The following is a 20,720-nucleotide window of genomic DNA, read 5'->3' as shown; positions in this document are numbered from 1 at the left end:
CCACAGAGAAGGCAAAACAAACAAACAAACAAAAACAAGATAATGCCCTCGTAGTCCTCTGACAGAAGACTCCTGGGAAAGACAGGTGACAAAAGAGAGTGACAAAGCAATTAGAAGGGGGAGGTTTTGGGGCACCTGGGTGGCTCAGTTGGTTAAGTGTCTGACTTCTGCTCAGGTCATGATCTCATGGTTCGTGGGTTTCAGTCCAGTGTTGGGCTCTGCATTGACAGCGTAGAACCTGAATGGGATTCTCTCTCTCCTTCTCTCTGCCCTTCCCCCACTCACACTTTCTCTCTCTTTCTCTCTCTCTAAATAAATAAGTAAACTTAAAAAAAAAAAAAGCATAGGTCTGTAAGTGAAACATATTTCATATGAAGTCCAGATAGATAATGGACAAATCACGTGTTCCAACTTTTTCTAGTTATCATGTTTGTTAGTGAAAATCCGCTGAACGGTTCTGCAAAACGAATAATCTTACTGGCCCAGAGAGCAGGGAAGGCCACTGAGAGGAACAGAATCATTCTACAGGAGCTGTAGTTCCCTCAGGCTCCAAGCCACCTCTAACACTGATTCTAACACAGGCCAAGAAGAGACTGCTGTCACAATGGGGGCTTCCAAGCCAGGAAGGGGAGTGATGCCCTATCATCCCAGAGGCAGAGTCAGTCCGCACAAATGTTGAGAAGTTAGTATACCGGTGATGGGGTTGTGCAAGTAACATCAATACGAGCTTTCCCACAAAAACAAAAACTTGTGAGAGGTGCTTTAAATTTGGCGGAGCAGTTCTCCAAAAAGTATTCAGGAAACTCATTCATATTCATTGTCGAAAGCTGAGCATCTACATGAAGGCATTTCCAGTTCAGAAAGAAACAGCTTATGTGATTAAAGAAAAACGAATCATAGAGTTATTTCATTGATGGGGTGAGTGGGCTGGGGGACACTGATGTGTGCGAATATGGATCCACCTTGAGAGCCAGCTTGAGGGCTGTGAGAACGTCTGGACTTTACACAGAAACTGCACATTCCTGGGGCACCTGGGTGGCTCAGCCGGATAGGCGTCTGACTCTTGATATCCGCTCAGGTCATGATCTCACAGTTCATGAGCTCCAGCCCCACACCGGGCTCTGTGCTGACAGCATGGAGCCTGCTGGGATTCTCTCTCTCTCTCTCTCTCTCTCTCTCTCTCTCTCTCTGCCCCTCCCTTGCTCGTGCTTTTTCTCTCAAAATAACTAAATAAGTATCTTTTCTTACTTGCACATTCCACATCCTTCTTCTGCAGGACTAGGTGAAGCAAGGAGCCACACCACCAAAAGGGACTTAGGGAGTTCAGATGAATGGTAGGGAAGACAGAAGGAATTGGCATTTAGCCCGTGATTTCTCTAATATGCAGTTGTGCTCCTGTCTCTCCCCTGCTTTCATTATCCTTCATAATCTGACCTCCACCTCCTTTCCAGCTACATCTCTGGGCCTGGGCCTGCCCCTCCCCCCTGCCCTGGAACACACTGGGTTCCAGCCTTTCTGAATTCCCTAAGGAGAAGCACAGCCTCTGGAGTCTGGAGGCTGCTTAGGTGGAAATCCTGGCTCTGCAAGGTAAACTCTGGCCTCCTGTGCCTCGGTGCCTTCTCCCATAAATGAACCCTCCCTCCCTGGGTTGTTACGAGAATGAAGCCAATATTTCTAGAGTGCTCAGAACAGACCAATGTTATGTAGACAAATATGAATTATCCAAAAGTACCATGTTCTCTTTTATCTTCACGCTTTTGTACTGGCTGTTCCCTCTGCCTGGAGTGCTTGTGCTCCAGCCCCGTCAGTCTGCCCGATGCCTATTCATCTTCTAAGGTAAACCTAGAAGTCACCACCTCTGGAAGGCCACAACTGATAGATAAATCCCGCAGAAATGGCTAGTGATGGTCACCTAAGATTTCTGACTGCTTTCCTTTTGGGAAAGCTTCACTACCCTCTTGCACTTAAGCGTAGCCTTGTGACTTGCTTTGGCCAATTAAATGCAAGAAGTTACACACATTCTCCAGGCAGGAGCTTTAAGAGTCAGTGTATGAGTTGCACATCCACCTCCTACCTCTGTGAGCAGGTGCCAAGCTGAAGTCTCCATCAGTCTGACAGATGACGAAAAGCAGGGCCCCTGCAGACCACATCGGGCATGAAGCATGAGTAAGAAATAAACGTATGTTAAACCACCGAGATTTGGTTTAGGACTGACACTCCTCCACCTCCCCCAGGCAAATTTAAATGCCCTTCTTAAAATCTGTTCCCTTAGAATTCAATGTTTTCCTCGATGAACTTACCACACTGAACTCTAATTGCTTGCGTAAGTGTCTGTTTCTGCCACTAAATTATAAATTGCCTGAGAGCCGGGACTGTGTCTTAAGCAAATTTTTATAGTTAGTGCTTGTATAGAGCCCAACACAAAGCAGGCATTCACAATGCATTGATCCAACTTTGTTCTAATTAAAATTGGAAGGAGAAGAGGGGTTTGCTTCAAATAAGTGCTTAATACTCTCAAAAACTTTTCTCCAATCTCCTCTGTTCTGGAAAAATGGAACGTCCTATTCTTAAAACAGGTAGAGATGGTTCAGGTAAAAGTGCTTGAAGTCAGGCAGAAGTTCAGGTTCAGGGAGCTCTCAAGGACCAGCAAGGAACTCCAAGGATAGAGAGTGGGTTATATGATTTCAGAGTCCAGTTTGTTCCTTGTTGAGGCCAAAGTGGAAGGGAACATTTCCGAAAGCCAACAGGGATAGGCTCTAAGTGTCCTTTTGACATTTTCTTCTTCTTCTTCTTTTTTAATGTTTTATTTATTTTTTGAGAGAGGCAGAGAGCACAAGCGGGGGAGAGGCAGAGAGAGAGGGGGACAGAGGGCTCTGCACTGACAGTAGCAAGCCCAAGTTCGAACTCACCAACCTCGAGATCATGACCTGAGCTGAGGTCGGATGCTCAACTGACTGAGCCACCCAGGCGCTCCTCTTTTGGCATTTTGAATGGAAATAATTACAGGTGACTCACATGGCATTTAATTCAGAAGAAAAGATTAAATAGGCATGTGTATATTTGAATTTCAAGTGAATAGGTGCTGCCCTATTGCCCCACATGGAGACAGAGGGCCAACGTAAGGTTATTAGCAAGGAGTGTTTTTGGTGGTGCAGAGGGATTGAATTAAAACAAACAGCATAATGTTCATGTTGTGTTAGAAGTCTGAAGGAAAAGTAGAATAGGTCTGTATTTTATCTTCCATGGTATAAAACATGTTTCTAAACTGCATTGATAGATTTTTTTTTACCTGTGACTAAAGCTCCATGTGCTTCCTTCCAAAATTACGTTTCAAATGCAAAGAGAATGAGAAGAAAGTAGAGAACGCAGGGTGGCAATGGGCCTTTTGGACAGAACTGTGCTTTATCAGGAGACTGTTGGAGCTACCTCACAAAGTAGAGTCTGTCGGGAAAAGCCAGATCTGATTAACTAGGAGTATGACAATTAGCATTACAGGAAGAGTGGTTCTGGAATCCATAAGGATTGGCCCCTCTTATTCTCTGCTTCCAGGTCTTGAGTCACAATGTAGCAGTCAGCCATCTCTGTATATCCATTTTCAATAAAGGTTTCACTCATCATGTCACATGAGTTAGGAAAATGCAGGCTAATGAAGTGGGATGACAGTGAACCTGAAAGTGTGGTCAGCAGAGGGATGGAAACAAGAGCCAATCCAGGGAGTGCCCTTGAGGTTGCTGAGATCCAAGTAAAAGAGCCTTATTACGCAACATCTCTTTGAAATCCTCCAACAAAGAAGGGCATCCTATGAGTATTAAATAAATGCGAGATGTAAATAAATGCAAACAAATGCAAATGTAAATACATGCAAAACAGCTTATCTGCACTTATTCTGAGTGCAGACTGTTTTCTACGACCTTATAGAGCTCACCTAATTTTCTCTTTTTCCTACCTCCCATTCCCTTACTATTTTATATAGGGTGGATTGGGGATCATTGACATTACACTTTAGGAAATCATTTTCAAAATACCAATCTGCGGGCACCCAGGTGGCTCAGTCAGCTAAGCATCCGACTCTTGATTTGGGATCAGGTCATGATCTCAGGTCATGAGATCAAGCCTCATGTCAGGCTCTGTGCTGACAGCACGGAGCCTGCTTAGGATTCTCTCTCTCCTCTCTCTCTGTTCTTCCCCTGCTCGTGCTCAAGCTCTCTCTCTCTCTCTCAAAATAAATAAATTAGCTTTAAAAAAAAAAAAGTATCAATCGCACATTTTTCAGAGATCTCCACCTTGGAACTGGATGCAGTCGTTGATGATACTTTGAGTTGTTCCCGTCTGGAGTAATAGAGGGTGAATGTGCTTTTGTTTGCATAAGGGATGCTTGCATTATGTTAGGCAGGAGCATTTTATGGTGGCGACTATTGTTTGGAAATGCACATACGGAAAAGAATATGTTTACATTAGGCATCTATCTTCTGCATCTTTGAAACATCCTTCCCATAGGTGGGGGATTTCTCACAGTTTAAGTCCCATCTCCCCACGATAGAGGACTGCTAGTTGACTCTTGAGACCCATCTCCCCAACTTCTGTTGTCACAGAGCAGTCCATTTCTGCTGGGCACATTACTTCCCGGGCAAAAGACATCATTTCCAATCTGATGAGATTCTAGCCAACGAAGTAGAAGTTGACGTGTTATACTTTACTTCCAGGAAGTTTTCTTATGAGGGAAAGAGCAACCCCCATTCCTCTTTCTTCCCCCTGCTCTTTGGAATGCAGATGTGGTGGGGCTCTAGCAGCCATTTGGGGCCATGAGGTGACACACAGAATGGATACCACATGCTGAGAATGATAGAGCATAAAGTTCAGCTAGGTCATTTAGGCTCCTGTGAAGCCAACACAACTGGTGTTTGACTGTCTATCTCCAGATCTTTTTTTCCATTGAAAATAAAAACCTGCCCTATTTAAGCCACTGTTATTATTTAGTTATATACAGCAGAACTTAATCCTCATTAGTCCAATTGCTTTTCCAGCCCTGCTTGTGGCTGAGGCACAGGCCTGTGACCCAGGCTCTGTTAAATATGCACAGTGGTACAGGACTTCAGTTCTGAAGAAGCAGGCCCTGAGAACTGATTTTCCAGTATGGGTAGGAGTGGAGGGATCAGGGTTTCGGAGGCAGCAGTGGGGAGACCCTGGCGTCTGCTCCCACATGTCAGGGGTGGGAGCTCCAGTGTCTGAGCCCAGCAATGGCTGTGGGGCTTTCTCTAGAACGATCTTACATGTGGTTAGGCACACTTCCTGGCTACCCAGCTTCCAAGGCCAACTCACTGGCCCTCTCAGGGATCCAGTGAGCAATCTGATACCTCTAATAAATCATTTTCCTGTTCCAGCAACAAGGAACCCAAGGGATATGGCATTCTCCTTAGGTTTGTCAAAAATGGGGCACCTGGTTGGCTCAGTTGGTTGAGCGTCCAATTTCGGCTCAGGTCACGATCTCCCAGGTCGTGAGTTCAAGCCCCATGTCGGGCTCTGTCCTGACAGCTAAGAGCCTGGAGCCTGCTTCTGATTCTGTGTCTCCCTCTCTCTCTCTGCCCTTCCCCTGCTCATACTCTCTCTCTCTCTTTCTCTCTCTCTCTCTCTGTTTCTCAAAAATAAATAAACATTAAAAAATTTAAATTCTTGATATCAAAAATAAAGATCTTGTGTTTCATACCTTAGTCTCTATCATACCTGCTTTAAACCACTGGCTTAAACCCAAGGTTTTTCTTGGACTTGAATTTAACTTTTATCCTCACTTTTCTGGGTGTGGGAGTGACTATAGTTGGCCCAAATCCATTGTTCTGTCAAAATATGGATCTACCCTCATGACTAGGTATAGCCACACAACTGAATCTCGTGAACGGAATGTAAATGATTGTAATGCATGCAATTTCTCCCTCACTTGCACAATGGGAAGTTGCTTCCTTGGGTTTTCTCTATTTCCCTTCCCATATTCATGATACAGCTTCAGCTGAGGAGTGGATGCACCCTCGGGGATGGCCGAGCCACAAAATGGCTAGGTCCCTGAATAACTTCATGGAGCAGGGCTGCCTCAACAGCCTGGCCCATTGCCCCATGAAACATGAAATGAGAATAAACTTCCACGCTCTATAAGCTGCTGTCTTGGGGTCTCTATCAGCTATATCTTCCTCTGCTAATACAATGATAACCAAGGAATACTAACCAGATGACTGTAATTAACAGCAACTGATTATAGATACTTATGATGCCAAGACACCCATGTAGGCAGCCATGTGCTCAGAGTGTCTTATTTTCCCATTCTAGAAGGGGAGGATACACACTGAATGGTGTATGAGCACCATCACAGGTGCCAAAGAATCCCAAGTCTTGGGACCTCTGCTAGATCCTAGCCACAATAGAATCATCTTTTTTGGTTGCCTCAGTCTGAAGTACCTACATTCAACTGCTTCTACCCCAGATTTTAAAATGTATTATTTGGGGGCAAATGGGTGGTTTGGTTAAGTGTCCAGCTTCAGACCAGGTCATGATCTCGTGGTTTGTGAGTTCAAGCCCCGCATCAGGCCCTGTGCTATCAGCGCGGAGCCTGCTTCGGATCCTCCATCCCCATTCCTTTCTGCCCCTCCCCTGTTCATGCTCTCTCTCTCTCTCAAAAATAAAAATAAAAATAAAAATAAAATAAAATAAAGTCAACCTTAGTTCCTTAAAGCCCTTTCATCATGAGTCTATGTATGGCATTCCAGTCAAAGCCTTGGTAAAATAACCAATGTTTGCAATGGTGCCCTGTTACAAGAAGAATAGATTCTCATTGAACTTATATAAGTGATTATGATTGCCATGGAAGAAAGAATACTCACTGAGACTTTTTGCATTTCAACGGGTTCAGGTAGAGAGAAAAGTTAAATGTTTCAGTTTATTCACAAATGACTACTTTATCACATTTCGGTAGGTCATAGATCTCTTAAGAGAAAGTTTCCTCAATCTGGAAGAACGTTAGAGAACCAGCGATATTTCAAACAAGAATCACAAAAGCTAGACTCATTTCTTCTGAATTCATTTAGTCTCATGTTACTAATTCTTGTTCAGTTTAAATGCAGCTTTTAGTTAGTTCTGGAAATTCTTTCCCATTTCAGTTTTATGATATTAAAGATATCAAATACCTGTATTTGTCAAAAGCCCTTTTTAGCAATCTCCTTGAAGATGAAACGCATTTTGTAAGAGAATAAGAACAATTATAAATACAAAAACCCAAAATGAACATTGTTAACAATGTGATGAGAGTTCATTATGATGCAGTTGACCAGGAAATTCAGTTACTTCTGTGACACAGAACACTTCAATAATCAGAATATCGAGTGACAACCTTATACCAGAACATAAGATACCAAATAAACAAGCCGAATTAGTCAAAGAGACGTCAGTTTAATTTTAAATCTCAGGGAAGTTTGTTAAAACCTTAGAAAGATTTAAAGCGCACGCCTAAATAGGATTATAGATAATCAAAGACCTGATAAAGACAAAGACTAGAAACTGGTTTTTCCAGGCAGACAAAGAAAAAACAACTTTGTTTACATTTTCTTGCCAAGTACAAACCAAGAGTTCAAGAAACTTTGTCTTTTGAACAGAGAGAAAAGGAGAATTTCAATCTTATACCAGTGTACTTTTATTATTATTTTTTTTTAACATTTATTTATTTTTGAGACAGAGAGAGACAGAGCATGAATGGGGGAGGGGCAGAGAGAGAGGGAGACACAGAATCGGAAGCAGGTTCCAGGCTCTGAGCCATCAGCCCAGAGCCCGATGCGGGGCTCGAACTCATGGACCGCGAGATCGTGACCTGAGCCGAAGTCGGATGCTCAACCGACTGAGCCACCCAGGCGCCCCGTACCAGTGTACTTTTAAAATCCATTCATTTCAACCTTAGTCTGTCTTGGCCACACATAAAATTCCTTTCCAAAGATTTGCCTTCACAAACCTTCTACAACTTTCCTTTTCATTCATTTTTGTCCCAAGACATTTCCCTCCAAACAACCAGTCTCATTTTAGGACTAAATTACTTTCCTTTACCTTCAACAAAAAAATGTATTTCCATTCCTTATGTCCTTTGTAAGAGTTGCTTCCCTTATTTCCATCAGTCTTAATTACATTTAGCAGAATTTTGCATTCTTAGAAACCTTAGTCTCCAGTGAAAACTAAGTAGTAACTGGCTGTGAACTGTTATACCAGAATTCCTTAGATGGCAAATTCATGAATCAACCAAGCACAAAAGATGTTCACCAACAGACCCAAATATCCTTAATTTCTCTGCAATAAGAAGTCAAATGCAGATAAACCTTATGTTTGTAATCAATGCTTTGGCACTTTATCCTATTTGGAAAAGACCTAGAAGTCCAACGAATTCAATCCAATTTGTCATCCAAACAAAACTTTAAAGTTTCAGGTTACCAAAGACTTTGAAAGCTATCTTCACAATTACCCATGAAAACTTTGAGACAAAATTAACCATCATTTTAAGTTGTCTTTTTGCTAACAGATTGCAAGAGAAATAACACCAGCTTATTTGACCTTTAGTTAACCTTGGTAGAATAAAAATTTCATATTTAAGGCTGAAAACTCTAAAGGCATGTTTATCTTAATTACATCCACAAACTTAAAGCAGGTTAAAAACCAAATTATGTTCCACCTGGGTCCACTCAAAAGTCAATCAGTTTGTTCCCCATTGGTAATTTTTACCCGGGGCTCCAGTGAGGCAATCTGAAGTGGGCAGTCCAAGGGGGGTGCTTTTCACTCCTTGACAGGAATGGTAGGAGGAGAAGCCAATGGTGCCAGAGGCACCTAGGATAGTACGGGAACCAGTTATATAGGCCATACCCAAGGTGGTATGGAAACAGGAGGAGGAGGGGGGCAGGCAGAAGAGGCAAGGGTCTGCCAGAAGGCAGAGAAAGAAGGTTCCTGGTTCTAAACCTCATCACCTCAGACAGATGGGCAGATGACATGTTTTTATTTTTGTTTTTTTTCCACTAAAGTGGCAATACGTAGTCCATGTCAGGCCAGAGAAGACAGGAAACTTCCCCCAAAACAAAGTGTCCCCTTCGTTAGAGATGGCCTGTTTTCCCTCCAGCCACCTGGGTTCCATCAGGAGGAGGCCTATTTAGGTAATTATCATCCAATATATCAGGAGGGAGTTGACTGGCCTGGTTAGTGACCAAACATTTTCTGCAAGAGGCCCTTAGATCCAGGTCCTGATTTAGAGCCCCCAAGGCCTGGACCTAGGGTATCTCCATCCATTTGCCCTGCTTCCTACAGAAGAGATCTAACTGATAGATCCTACTGAAGTCATGCAGTGTTATAGCAGATTGGTCCTTTTCTAAATTTTGCAATCTGAATTGATTTCAGTGGGTTAAAAGGCATCCCAAGGGAGAGTCCTTGGGGACTGAAGAAGAAAGAAGGTCCATTACCAAAATCCCCCCAACTCCCAGCTGGCATCCCACGCAGGGTATGTCAGAGGTTCCCTGTGTCAAAAGCGTCGAACGAAAATCGCTGTTGCTCACCATCCTGCTGTAAAGGCCCCATAGGAGGGATGCTAGTGTCCCCTCGCTTCCTCATTGCATACTAGGCTACAGATGGGTGCCTGGTGAATGGACTGAAATACCATGCCACATTGTGTCCAAGTCTTGCAGTGAAACCGTGCTATTGCCTTGCCTTGAAGGTTATGCTATTTTTTAAGCCATGGAAAAGACTAAAAATGTTTTACAAGGGACAATTACCCAATTCTGTAGTTTAAGTAGTTAGTAGGGAACACTGACAGAAAACAGTACAGACAGAAATCCATCACGGTCTAAGCAACATTCCAACCCATGTAGTCTCTACAGCCAACTTCTCTAGGAAACGGTCCCTGGTTGGGCTTTAATTCAGTTGGGCACTAGTTTCCACCAGCTCCAAGTGGAAGTCCCGCTGCCAGAAGTGGTCAGACCAGAGATGTGGAGGGGATCACATTATACCGATGAGGAGGAAACCTCATATGGGAATCTTGAGATCGGCAGCAGTGTTAGCCACCTGGGTGGCTGTCTTGTGCCCAAGACAGACAACTTTGTATAAGGACAGGAATAAAGAGAGGGCATGACCAGGTTTCTTTCTGGTCATGGTACTAACCTCCAGCCAAAAGGCAGGCTTTCTCTTCCCCATAGCATAGCCACAGGCTAGAGGATTACAGCCCGTGCAATGCACATGAAAGTGTTCCAATAAGACCATCCTCCTTGAAAAGCCCCTGGAATGAAAGTAAAGGGAGAAGAGAGGAAGTACTCACCAAGTTCGCACGGAGGCTCAGAGTCTAGATGGGAAGACTGAGTCCCTTCATGGTCACCAAATGATGTGGAAATGTGGGGGTTCAGAGCCGACAGCCAAGAAAGAATTCTTGAGACGTCTTTGGTACAAAAAGGGGGTTTTATTGAAGCACGGGGACAGGACCCGTGGGCAGAAAAAGCTGCATTGGGGTTGTGACGGATGACAGATTATATACCTTCAGGTTGGAAGAGGGTCAGGGATAGCATAAGTCTCTAGGAATTTGGAAGCAAGGTTTCCAGAGCCTTGAGGGGCTAGCTGTTGTTAAGGTAAGGTTATTTACCATTGTCAATGACATAGCCTTGAGATAGTGATTTGATGTTGAGACCATCTGGACGGTACACAGGACTGAACCCAGTCAAGGTCTCTATATAAATTTTTAAGATTTGGCAGGTGGGTGTGGAGATCTACTCGCCTTGCGGCCACCCAAGACAAGCCTCATATGTAAGATCCCGTGCTCATGAAACCTGCCACCTACCAACCTGGAGTGACCTGCCTGTTTCTACTGTCTCTCCCTGCCCTCCTAGTACAGGGGCCAGTCTCAGATTATATCTGGGAAGATCCCGAGGACCTTGCAAACTAACATGCTACGATGACAAGGTAACTGTGACAGAGACCATATGGCACCCAAAGCCCAAAATATGTACCATCTAGCCCTTTACAGAAAACATTTGCCAACTCCTGTTCTAGAGCTACATCTATTTTACTCAGATTTAGTATTTTTATTCTCTCTACTGATCTTTTAACTTAGTGTCACTCCTAATTTCTGTTACTTCTTTCCTTTTTACTCTTATCCTTTCTTGTTCTATTGAGAGATGTCGTGTGGACCAAGAGGCAAAGATGAAATAAAACAAAAGCATGTACTCAGGGTCTCAGAACTGTAATTCAGGGAGCACAGACTTGGGCAGCAACCCAAGTTCCCTTACAGAACAAAAGGCAAAGGTTTTAAAAGACATTTATATGTGTTTACAAAGAATTGTGATTGGTGTTGGTGGCAGAAAACTAACGTTGGCTGAATATAGTTGGTTGCTAAGTCTATTACTGAGCAAAATCTCTAACTGAAGAAAGTTGCAGGCATTTGGGCAGAGTCTGGAATCTTTGCAATTTGGCCCAGTTCAAAGTTTATGGTTTCATTAATGAGGATGTGCATAAGGTCTATCTCCTTAATAGCCTCCTCACTGCATTTTAAACACCCCCTCTTTAAAAAAATTTTTTTTTAATGTGTATTTATTATTGAGAGAGAGAGAGAGAGAGAGAGCAGGAGCATGAGCATGGGAGGGGCAGAGAGAGGGGGAGACACAGAATCTGAAGCAGACTCCAGGCTCTGAGCTGTCAGCACAGGGCCCGATGCAGGGCTCAAACTCAGGAACCGCGAGATCATGACCTGAGTCAAAGTCGGACACTTAACCTACTGAGCCACCCAGGTGCCCCCAAACCCCTTAACATAAGTGATTACATTTCACTTCACCTTTCACAGTTGTTAAAAACACAGAGGAAGGGTATCTAAAGCAGGGAAAACACCCAGGAAAGGGTGACAGAATGTAGTCAGCCAGGATCCCAGACTATCAGTGGACTGCCCAACCCCCAAGAGCCCCTGAACCACAACACAGAGTACTTACTACAAGCTCCCAAGAGGCATTCCATGAATGCTGAATGAAATAGGAACCCAGACACAGAAGAGCCTCTCTCTTTTTGTAGAGACCCCACGCAGAGGCACAGAAGTATATGAAGTAGAGATACAAATGAACAAGAATCCTTAGGACCCTACATGCCCCCTTTCTGGGCACCACACACACATCCCCATTAACCAAGCCGGCCCAATGCACAACAGCAAATGGGACTCGCATATCACAAAACACAGTGGGGCCTGAATCAAACGGCCAGGAGTGAAGAAGACAAGATGTGTCAGGGGTGAGTAAGGCTTTACTGGGGATCAGGCTGGGCTGGGCAGGGACACCCTGGGGGAACCAGGAGTATACATCAGGCCATATTGGGCTTCAGGGCAGTGCTGGGGAGCTTGGGGCTGAGCACTACAGACCAGGAGCCAGTCAGGCTCCTGAAAGTAGAGCAACCACTGAGGGAAGAAAGGTCTGGCTGGCTCTAGCACAGGGGCTAACACTGGTGGGGAAGGGAATGTGCCAAAGTGGAGAGCCGGTGTCAAAGGGCCTGGATGAAAACGGAACAGGGAGAGGGAAAAGGGGGGCGCCAATAAGGTATTTCATGGGGACAGAGGAATGTAACAAAGGGCAAGGAAGCAAGAAAGCTGTTCAGGGAGACAGGGCAGCCACAGCTCTGGCTCTTCCCTCCCATCGCCTCCCGCGTAGGCCTACTTGTTGCCCCAAAAGGCGATCTTTAAAAACAGAGGGCCTGGGAGGAAGCGGCTGGACTTCGTGTAGGCAGAGATCTTCTTCAGGCCCTGCGGGTGGAAAAAGAAGGCCCACCATCAGGATCTGCTGCCCCGCTGGGGCTCAAGCAGTCCTACTGAGGCACATCAAGTATGGCACCAGTCCTCCTGAGGTCCAGTGTCAAGACATAAAACAGTCTTCCTGTCATCCACAACTGGCCTAACTTACATCTTCCAGCTACCTGTGACCACTGTGACAAATAAGAGCACATCTGGAGACTCTACCCTGTGCTGGGGGCTGTACTTCCACCGGAGACAACGACACAGGTGTAGAACCTCCACTAACCACCCACACGAGAGGTCCTACTCTCTCCGTTCATCAGAAGGCAAGCTGACAGACACACAAAGGGCTCCAGGGCCTCCTCAGGCTCCCAGGGCGAGTAGGGGGGAGGGGCTCGAGTGCAGCTGCTCTCTTTCCGGGTCTGTGCTCTTTCTGCCGCCCCCCTCCTCCCCACCCAACCCTCTCAGGAGGCCCTGTCCCTCTCTGTCTTACAAACACCCTCCTTTTGCCAAGGGAGGCTCCCGGCTTCCCAGGGTTTGCCACACGGGGAACCCCAGTACAAAGGGGGGATCAGAATGAGCCCGGGCAGCTGGCACCAGAGGCCAGACCTCACCCAGTGACTCAGCAAAACCTGCACGAAAGGGAGAGGCTAGGGAGCGTGACAGTCAGGCCAGGCCAGACCCTGATTACCCTCTCTGAAAGGAAAAAGTCCAACTGCTTGGCCTGGTACCTGAGCCCAATGTCATGGGAACCAACTACCTCCTCTCAGTTCCTGCTGCAGCCATTGGGCAGATGGCACTCAGGGATGTCTGAGCACCATCTTCCCAAGACATGGAGGGCCCAGTGAGTTCTAAAGGACTCAAACAACCTGGGACTGCCTGTACCGAGCAGGCCACACACGGCAGCCCACAGCTGTCTTTGTCCTTCCTGCCAGCCGGTCCCAGGAGCTCTGGCATAATCCCCAAGCCCAGTCACCCGGGCCCAGAACCAGGGCTGATACAAACCAGCTGAGAAAGCAGATCTCTCGATGGGGACTGGGAAAGGGAAACAGACTGCGGGCTGAAAATCCTGCTGGACGAGTGCCCCAAATCCCCACATCTGTCATAAAGCAGACTCTGTGCCCTCCAGCGAGTGACGAAGGGTGACCGGTGACGTCAGATGAGGCCCAGGCTGTGCACCCCCAGCCTCCACTTGGTAGCACCCATACCACACGGCTGGGTGCTCCTGTGGTCCTCTGCCTGCACTGAGTCCCAGGACGCTGGCTGCGGGACCCTTGCTTCCCCACTGTGCCTGACACTGTGCCTCGCACACAGCACAAGATCAGGTCAGCAAAGAGGACTTACAATGAATGGACCCTCCCATCTCTGACACAGAATCTTAGGTAATTGGAATGAGGAAGGAAAGGGACACACGGAGGTAAGGGAAGAAGAGTGCCCCGCCACAGAAGACTCAAGATGAGCTCCTTCCACAGGGGCCCCCGCTTATGTCCTCACCTCCCAGAACCAGCTACACCTGGGGTCTCAGCGCAGCCCCACCCGGGGATCAGGTTGCTGCGAAGCTGCCCGGAGGCGCAGAGTAAATGTTGTCTGTGTCCTTCTCATGCAGTATCAGCCCTCCCCCGTCTCCACTCCACTAACGCCAGCGACACGCACACTCCTGAACATCGGCTGCATTCACGTGGTCCCGAGCGTGTGACCCGGACAAGTAAAGGTCCGGAAGCGTACCTTCTGGTGCAGGAAAGGGAGAGACACTCACTGCAGCCCATAGCAACCAGCCACTGCCTGGGAGCCCAGGACAGCCTGCACTGCCTCTGTGACCTTCAGCAAAATGCCTTCTCCTTTCTGCCTCGTTGCTCTAATCTGTAACGTGGAGGTGACAGCGCTGCCACCATGCAGGAGTGTCGTAAAGATTAAATTTCCCACGATATAGGTAGGATGTGAGCACAGTCCGGCATAAAGCAAATCCTCCACACATCTAGCCATTCTTTCTTTTAGTTTAAGACTAGGAAAGGATCAGAGAAAAGACAGAAGACAAACGACAAATAACTAGTAGGGAGGATAGGGGAATCACCTCAAAGCGGGCCACAAACTCTTTCAGGTTGGGGAATGCGTCCAGAGACTTGGGCTCAAATATGCAGTGCAGGTCAAGGATGTCATAAGCCAGGAAATCCAAACAGGTGATCTAAGACGGGCAAAGAACAAATGAGCACCTAAGTCTGAAGCTGGGAGAAATGACAACCCCCATCCCCCAAAGCATTCCCCTTACCTTCTCCCCTGCAAACCAAGGCCTCTTCCCCAGAAACTGTGAGTACAGCTTCATCTCGCCTGGGATGGACTCCAGATACGCAGGCTTCAGTCTCTCCTGAGGCACAGAGGAGCCATCACCACCCTCAGGCACAGACTCTCTGGGCAGATATGCAGGGCTCCCCTGGGCTGTGCATGATCCCCAGTGCCCCCACTGGAGCTGGGCCATTGTCCAGCCTATGAATTCTCCAATCTGTGTTCAGCAGACTCCTACTGGGCACCACCTCCCATCTGGGAGAGGCAGAGGGAAGGCAGAGAACAACACCTCACTGTCCCTGAATTTGTCACCACTCATCTTCAAACGCCACCGTCCCCCCCCCCCCCCCCCGCCCCCCGGTCCAACCCAGGAGTGCTGTGAGAGCCTGGCAGAGCTCTGGACTCAGGCATCAGACAGAAGCAAAGAAGACACAACTGAAACGGCCTAATGGAAAGATATTCTATAGTCTACCTTGTGGGTGATAGATAGGAGCAGCACTTGAGCAGTTTCTGGAAAGATGTAGAATTTGTGAGATTGAGAGAAAGAAGAGAGAGGTACAAAGCCCTGTGGCTGCCCCTGAGCTGCCTGCTGCACAAAGATGCTCAGACTTGGGGGTGTCAGGAGACAGTGTGAGCTAACAAGGCAAACACACTGTCTAGGAACTAAATTTCCAACTTGGGGACTGGACTCTATCTTAAGGTTAGCAAGAACTGAGTCAGAGGTTTCATCTAATGCACTGAGTTAAGAAGGCCACTTTGACGACAGTATAGGTACTGGCTTGGGGATCAGAAGCTCCACGGGGCTCAAATGTCAAGTACAGGGATCGCAAAAGTCCTGTCAAAATCCGGCCCAGCCCAGCCTGGTCCAGGGAAGGGACTCACAAAGTCAGGGCTGTAGCAGACCCTGGTGAGCTGATTAGAGGCGTCCATAGCTTGGTTCTCCAAAAGATCCACATGAATCATCTCCTCTTCTGTCTCCCCACCTTCAGTTTACACAAAGGAGACTCACTGTCACCATTTCACCCCAGGCAAGCCCAGGGGCATGGCCACCTCTTCCCCGCATCCCGTCCCCAGCCCCACTCACACAGGTTGTGTTTGCGGGCAATGTAGCAAAGGATGATCTTGTGAGCCCCATCAATTAAGTAGGGCAGCTGCAAGGGCAATTGGGGCAGGTGGGTAGGCCACGGGCCCCCTGCACCCCCTCCCTTGAACAAGGGCACTCTCAGTGCCTGGCTCATGGTAGGCACTAAATCAGCATATTGCAAATGATTGACCAGGCTGGTACCTAGAGCATGGCGGAGAACCGGGAAGCTGAGAGCCTGAGAAGAAGGCAGCAAATCCTGAAACCTCTGAGCTGGGAAAGCAGATGGCGGAGACCCCCACCTCCTCACTTGTCCCCACATCACTCTCACCCCTGTACCTACATTGGGAAAGTCCAGGCCCAGCTTGAATTTTTCATCCAGCCACTGGCTTCTGTCATAGTCCGGAGCTGTGGTGGAGAACAGGGAGTGAAACAGACTCCCCAGACCCCACCTCCTTTGATGACTGGGGGGTGGGGGTGCGGATGAGGAGTCAGTGGCAAAGCCCCCCAAACAGGTGGATCTGGAATCTTGACCACTAAGTCTCACATTCCATGTTTGGGGACAAAGAACGCTTATAAGACTCTGGAACCCGCAGCAGTATCTTACAAAACACTTAGGTAAGTCCTAAGGGGAATCCACCCGATTACTGATTCAGGGGCTCCAGCACCCTCCTCTTCTGTCCTGCCTTGGAAGGCCAAGCTGCTGCACGGCTCAGAGGAATTAGGGAAGGGCAGGCCCTGCTCCAGCTGGGGCGAGTGGCAGGGGTGAGCAGCACATGGCCAGGGCATGGGGGGCTTGGTCACTAGTCAGGAGGAGCCGGGCACAAGTCAGAACTCGAGGGGATGCCATTACCATCCCCCATCGTGTACTTCTTTCCCTCATAGTATGAGTCTGTGTAGGCCAGGAGCAGGCGGATGGCGTGAGCCCGCTGGGAGGGAAACCCGAGGAAGACATCAGAGAAGTCCTGACATCCTGCTTTTCTCTGCTGCAGATAATCTCATTCAGCTCCCAGAGCCACCACCCGCGCGCGACACACACACACACACACACACACACACACACACACACACACGGACTCAGACACACCCCCACTTGAGAAGGACGGGTAATGGCTGAACTGCAGCTGGCCAGGAGTTGGAACCTTCTGGGAGTATTGGCAGCTGGCCCCATTTCCTGCCCTCGCGCCCCTCCTCTCCCCACCCCCACCCCCAGCCCGGTGCCCCCTCGCTCACCCTACGGATGTCCCAGTAACCTAAGATCATGGTGGCTGTCAGCGTTTCGTGGTCTTAGGATAAGGCCCAAGCTGAACTGAGCTAGAAGTTGACCGGCGTGCATGCGGGGCCGGGGCGGGGCCTGACTGCGCCCCTAGGCCCGGCTTGTGCTCCGCCCCGCCCCCCTTCTACCTCCTTCCGCTCCCAAAGGAGGCGACAGCGACCGGAGACCAGGCCGGCTGCAGGAGGACCTAGTGCGTCGTCCTCCAGTCGCCAGGGTGCAGTAGCCTCGTCCGAGGCTGAAGGCCACCGGCCTAGGGCGCCCCGGTTCCCCACAGCCCCGCGGCTCCCGGCCCCATCCAGAGCTCTGTCTCTAGTTCTGGGAGCTGGCAGGGCACCCGGAGACTAGTCCGGATCGCAGAGCTCACTCCTCTCCCTCTTTCCCGGTAGGCATCGCTTGGCTTCGGCCCTCGGCTGCTCTGGGATCCTCTGTCTAGTTAAGGCCAAAGAGCGGTATCCCTCATCCGGAGTTTGCTACAGCAGCACCTGTCCCGGGAGACCCAGGAGGCCCAGGATTCGGTCCTGTCTGAAAACTTCTCCCTGGACATGTCTTGGAGTACAGACTATCAGTGATGGAACTACCACCCAGGACAAGGGGCAAAGAATAGGAAATGTGGTCTCAGTGTTTCCCAAGGGCCCATCCCTTCAGTCACGTGGCTGGGACTCAGGCTCAAGTGGAAATGAATCAATTACCCTTATGTCTGAAGTTGTGAATCTGAATCCAGAACCAGTCCCGGCAAAGGGCAGAGTTATGAGGTGCAGCCCCAGAGATGTCCTGCCAGCCAGCTAGATGTCCCTCACGTGGACAGCACAGTGACAGGGATTGTGCTGGTCACAGAATGTGAGTGAAGGGGGAAGGGAAGGCACCTGTCCTGCCTCAGAGGGCAGCCAGAGGGGGTGGTCAGCAGGAGGGTGGAGGACGCCCCACAGGACCACACTCAGGCTAGCCCTGCACACCCGGGGCTGCCTAGGTCCATGCATTCCAGCCCCGGCCCTAGCTGTGACCCATGTGTGCTTTTCGTATGTCACGGTGGCCCAGGTGGCCTTGAAGTCCTTCTGTGATCTGTGACACGTGGCACAACCTCCACAGCAACAATATCCTAGCTGCTGACATTGCTCTTTGAAGGCAGAGGACTCTTTCAGAACTAGACGAGTAGGACAGAGCTTGGCCTGGGACTCACTCTCCTTTGTATAAACAAGGTTTCATGGAGAAGTGACAGCAGAAGAAGGGAACCTTATAACACAAATGGGTTACAAGTGAAAGCACAGGTTGGTGCACTACAGAAAAATAAGCTTAAATGAACACTTTGTTAATTGTCCACAGTGTGAACCCAATATTCAGTAAGGATTTCAAAGTACCAAGATCGAGTGTGGAGCGGGGAATGAGGAGGACACAGAGGCAACACCGAATTCCTATTAAATTACAGAAGTCAGAGGCCTGCCCATCTCCACTAACTTGAGGAGCTGGGAGAGAGTGTCGCCTGAGGCAGGAAGAGCTCAGCCTCTGTTGCACGTGCTCCCCATCCATTCACCCCCTTGCCAGCAGCAAGTCCTCCAGGTCTGGGTCCAAGCTCAGGATGCAGTCTTTGGGTCAAGGTGAATTCCAGGTAAGTTTGTCCACAGGGAGGCGATGGTGGTCAAGGGCCAAACACACATAAGCTGGCTCTCTTAGTAGTTGTGTTTTCAGAATACATTAAGGAGTTGTCATTTTGAGTTTTATACACCTTCAGCCTGGAACAGCTGAACATTACTAGATTCCACCGAGAAAGTTACACGTGGAAGTCAACAAGAAGCAGAATAATAACATGTAAAATGGGTAGAACAGACACTGTTGCATTGGCATTCATCCATCTGGCCATTCCTTTATTGGCAAACAACCACCGAGATGCTGTCAAATAGTAGACCCTGTGAATGAGACAATCCTGGCTGTAAAACTGGAAGTCCTGGGCAACTGGGAAGGGAAGGATGTTTTGAGCTATGGGACACGTTCCCTGTGTAAACTGAGAGACAGTAAGAGAGAGAGAGGTGGAACACAGGAGAAAGAGGCATTGCCTGGCAGAAAAGGACACTGAGGAGACAGGAGATGGGTCCAGAGCTTGCATGGCCCCTTCAGAAGAAAAAGAACAATTCTGCAGAAGGAGGAGGAGGAGGACTGGCCTGGGTGCGCAGGGCCCAGAGGATCATGCCAATGGATGCAGTGGGTTGGTGCAAGGCAATAGGGAGCCATGGGGAGCAGGGAAGCTGGAGAGTGGCCTGAAGGGAGTGAGTGTAGCCAGTTGTTGCCAGGCAGAAATTCAGTCCCGGTATTGCCACATCCTCTGGATTTGTATGTGTTCTCTCCTGATTTTAAAATGTTGACAAGTTCAGTTTTAAATTCAAATTGTGTCAAATTTGGCCTAAGGGACTCTAATCTGACTTCTGGATTTCATTCCATAGTTGCTTCCAGCTCTATTGCTAATATGCTAAGCTCTCAAAGTAAATTTTAAAAATTCAATAAAATATAGCCTCAAAATATAAAATGACACATTAGAATTAAATACCAACAGTGGTTTTAAAATACCTTGCTTCATGGTAATTTTTAAAAGTCTTTTAAATATTGTCTGAATAAACTTCAGATTTCAAGATATAAAAACCATTTTTTAATCTAGAAAGGAAAATGTCAATCATGTTTCAGAAGACGCTGCAATAGTGGAATTTAGAAAATAAATTTTCTGGACGCCTATTGTGTTACGAATGAAAAGAAACGAGCTAAGGCTTCAAGAATTTAGGAAGGATTAAAGTTCAAAATAAAATGTGGAATTCTATTTATTCATGTTTCAATCTTGGTACATTTGGTGTTTCTAGGAATGTGTCCCTGTATCTAGGTTATCCAATTTGTTGGCATACAGTTTTTCATCATATTCTCCTATAATTGTACTTCTGTAGTATCTGTAGTCCTGTCCCATTTTTCATTACTGAGTCTAGTATTTTGCAGCTTCTCTTTTTTTTTCTTAGTCAATCCAGCTAAGGTTTGTCACTTTTGTTAAGCTCTTCAAAGAAGTTTTGTTAACCTTTTTGTTGATTTTCTCTATTGTTTTTCTATTCTATTTATTTCTGCTCTAATCTTTATTTCCCCTCTTCTCCTAAATTGGGTTTATTTTGTTCTCTTTCTAGTTCCTTAAGTTGTGAAGTCAGGCTATTGATTTGAGATCCTTGTTTTTTAATGTAAACATTTACAGCCATAATTTTCCCCTTAGCACGGCTTTTGCTGCATCCCATAAGTGTTGGTATGTGGCACTTTGATTTTCATTCGTCTCTCAGGATTTTCTAATTTCCCCATGTGATTTCTTCTTT

At 47.4% G+C, this 20,720-nt stretch overlaps 1 protein-coding gene across 1 annotated transcript; it reads right to left on the bottom strand.

The window, feature by feature from the left end:
* Positions 1 to 4,854: 4,854 nt before the first annotated feature.
* On the bottom strand, positions 4,855 to 17,378 carry GSTM4 (glutathione S-transferase mu 4). The gene is made up of 8 exons (XM_053203474.1): positions 17,349 to 17,378; positions 16,969 to 17,044; positions 16,459 to 16,523; positions 16,119 to 16,185; positions 15,917 to 16,017; positions 15,021 to 15,116; positions 14,826 to 14,936; positions 4,855 to 12,766 (listed from the first exon to the last, which is right to left on the bottom strand). Exons 1-8 carry the CDS (start codon positions 17,376 to 17,378, stop codon positions 12,677 to 12,679), a joined length of 636 nt encoding a protein of 211 aa, XP_053059449.1. The 3' UTR covers positions 4,855 to 12,676.
* Positions 17,379 to 20,720: the final 3,342 nt, after the last annotated feature.

This window comes from Acinonyx jubatus, chromosome C1, assembly GCF_027475565.1.
Source record: "Acinonyx jubatus isolate Ajub_Pintada_27869175 chromosome C1, VMU_Ajub_asm_v1.0, whole genome shotgun sequence".
NCBI lineage: Eukaryota > Metazoa > Chordata > Mammalia > Carnivora > Felidae > Acinonyx > Acinonyx jubatus.
The sequence above is the reverse complement of the archived record's forward strand: the minus strand, read 5'-3'. Positions and strand labels throughout refer to the sequence as shown.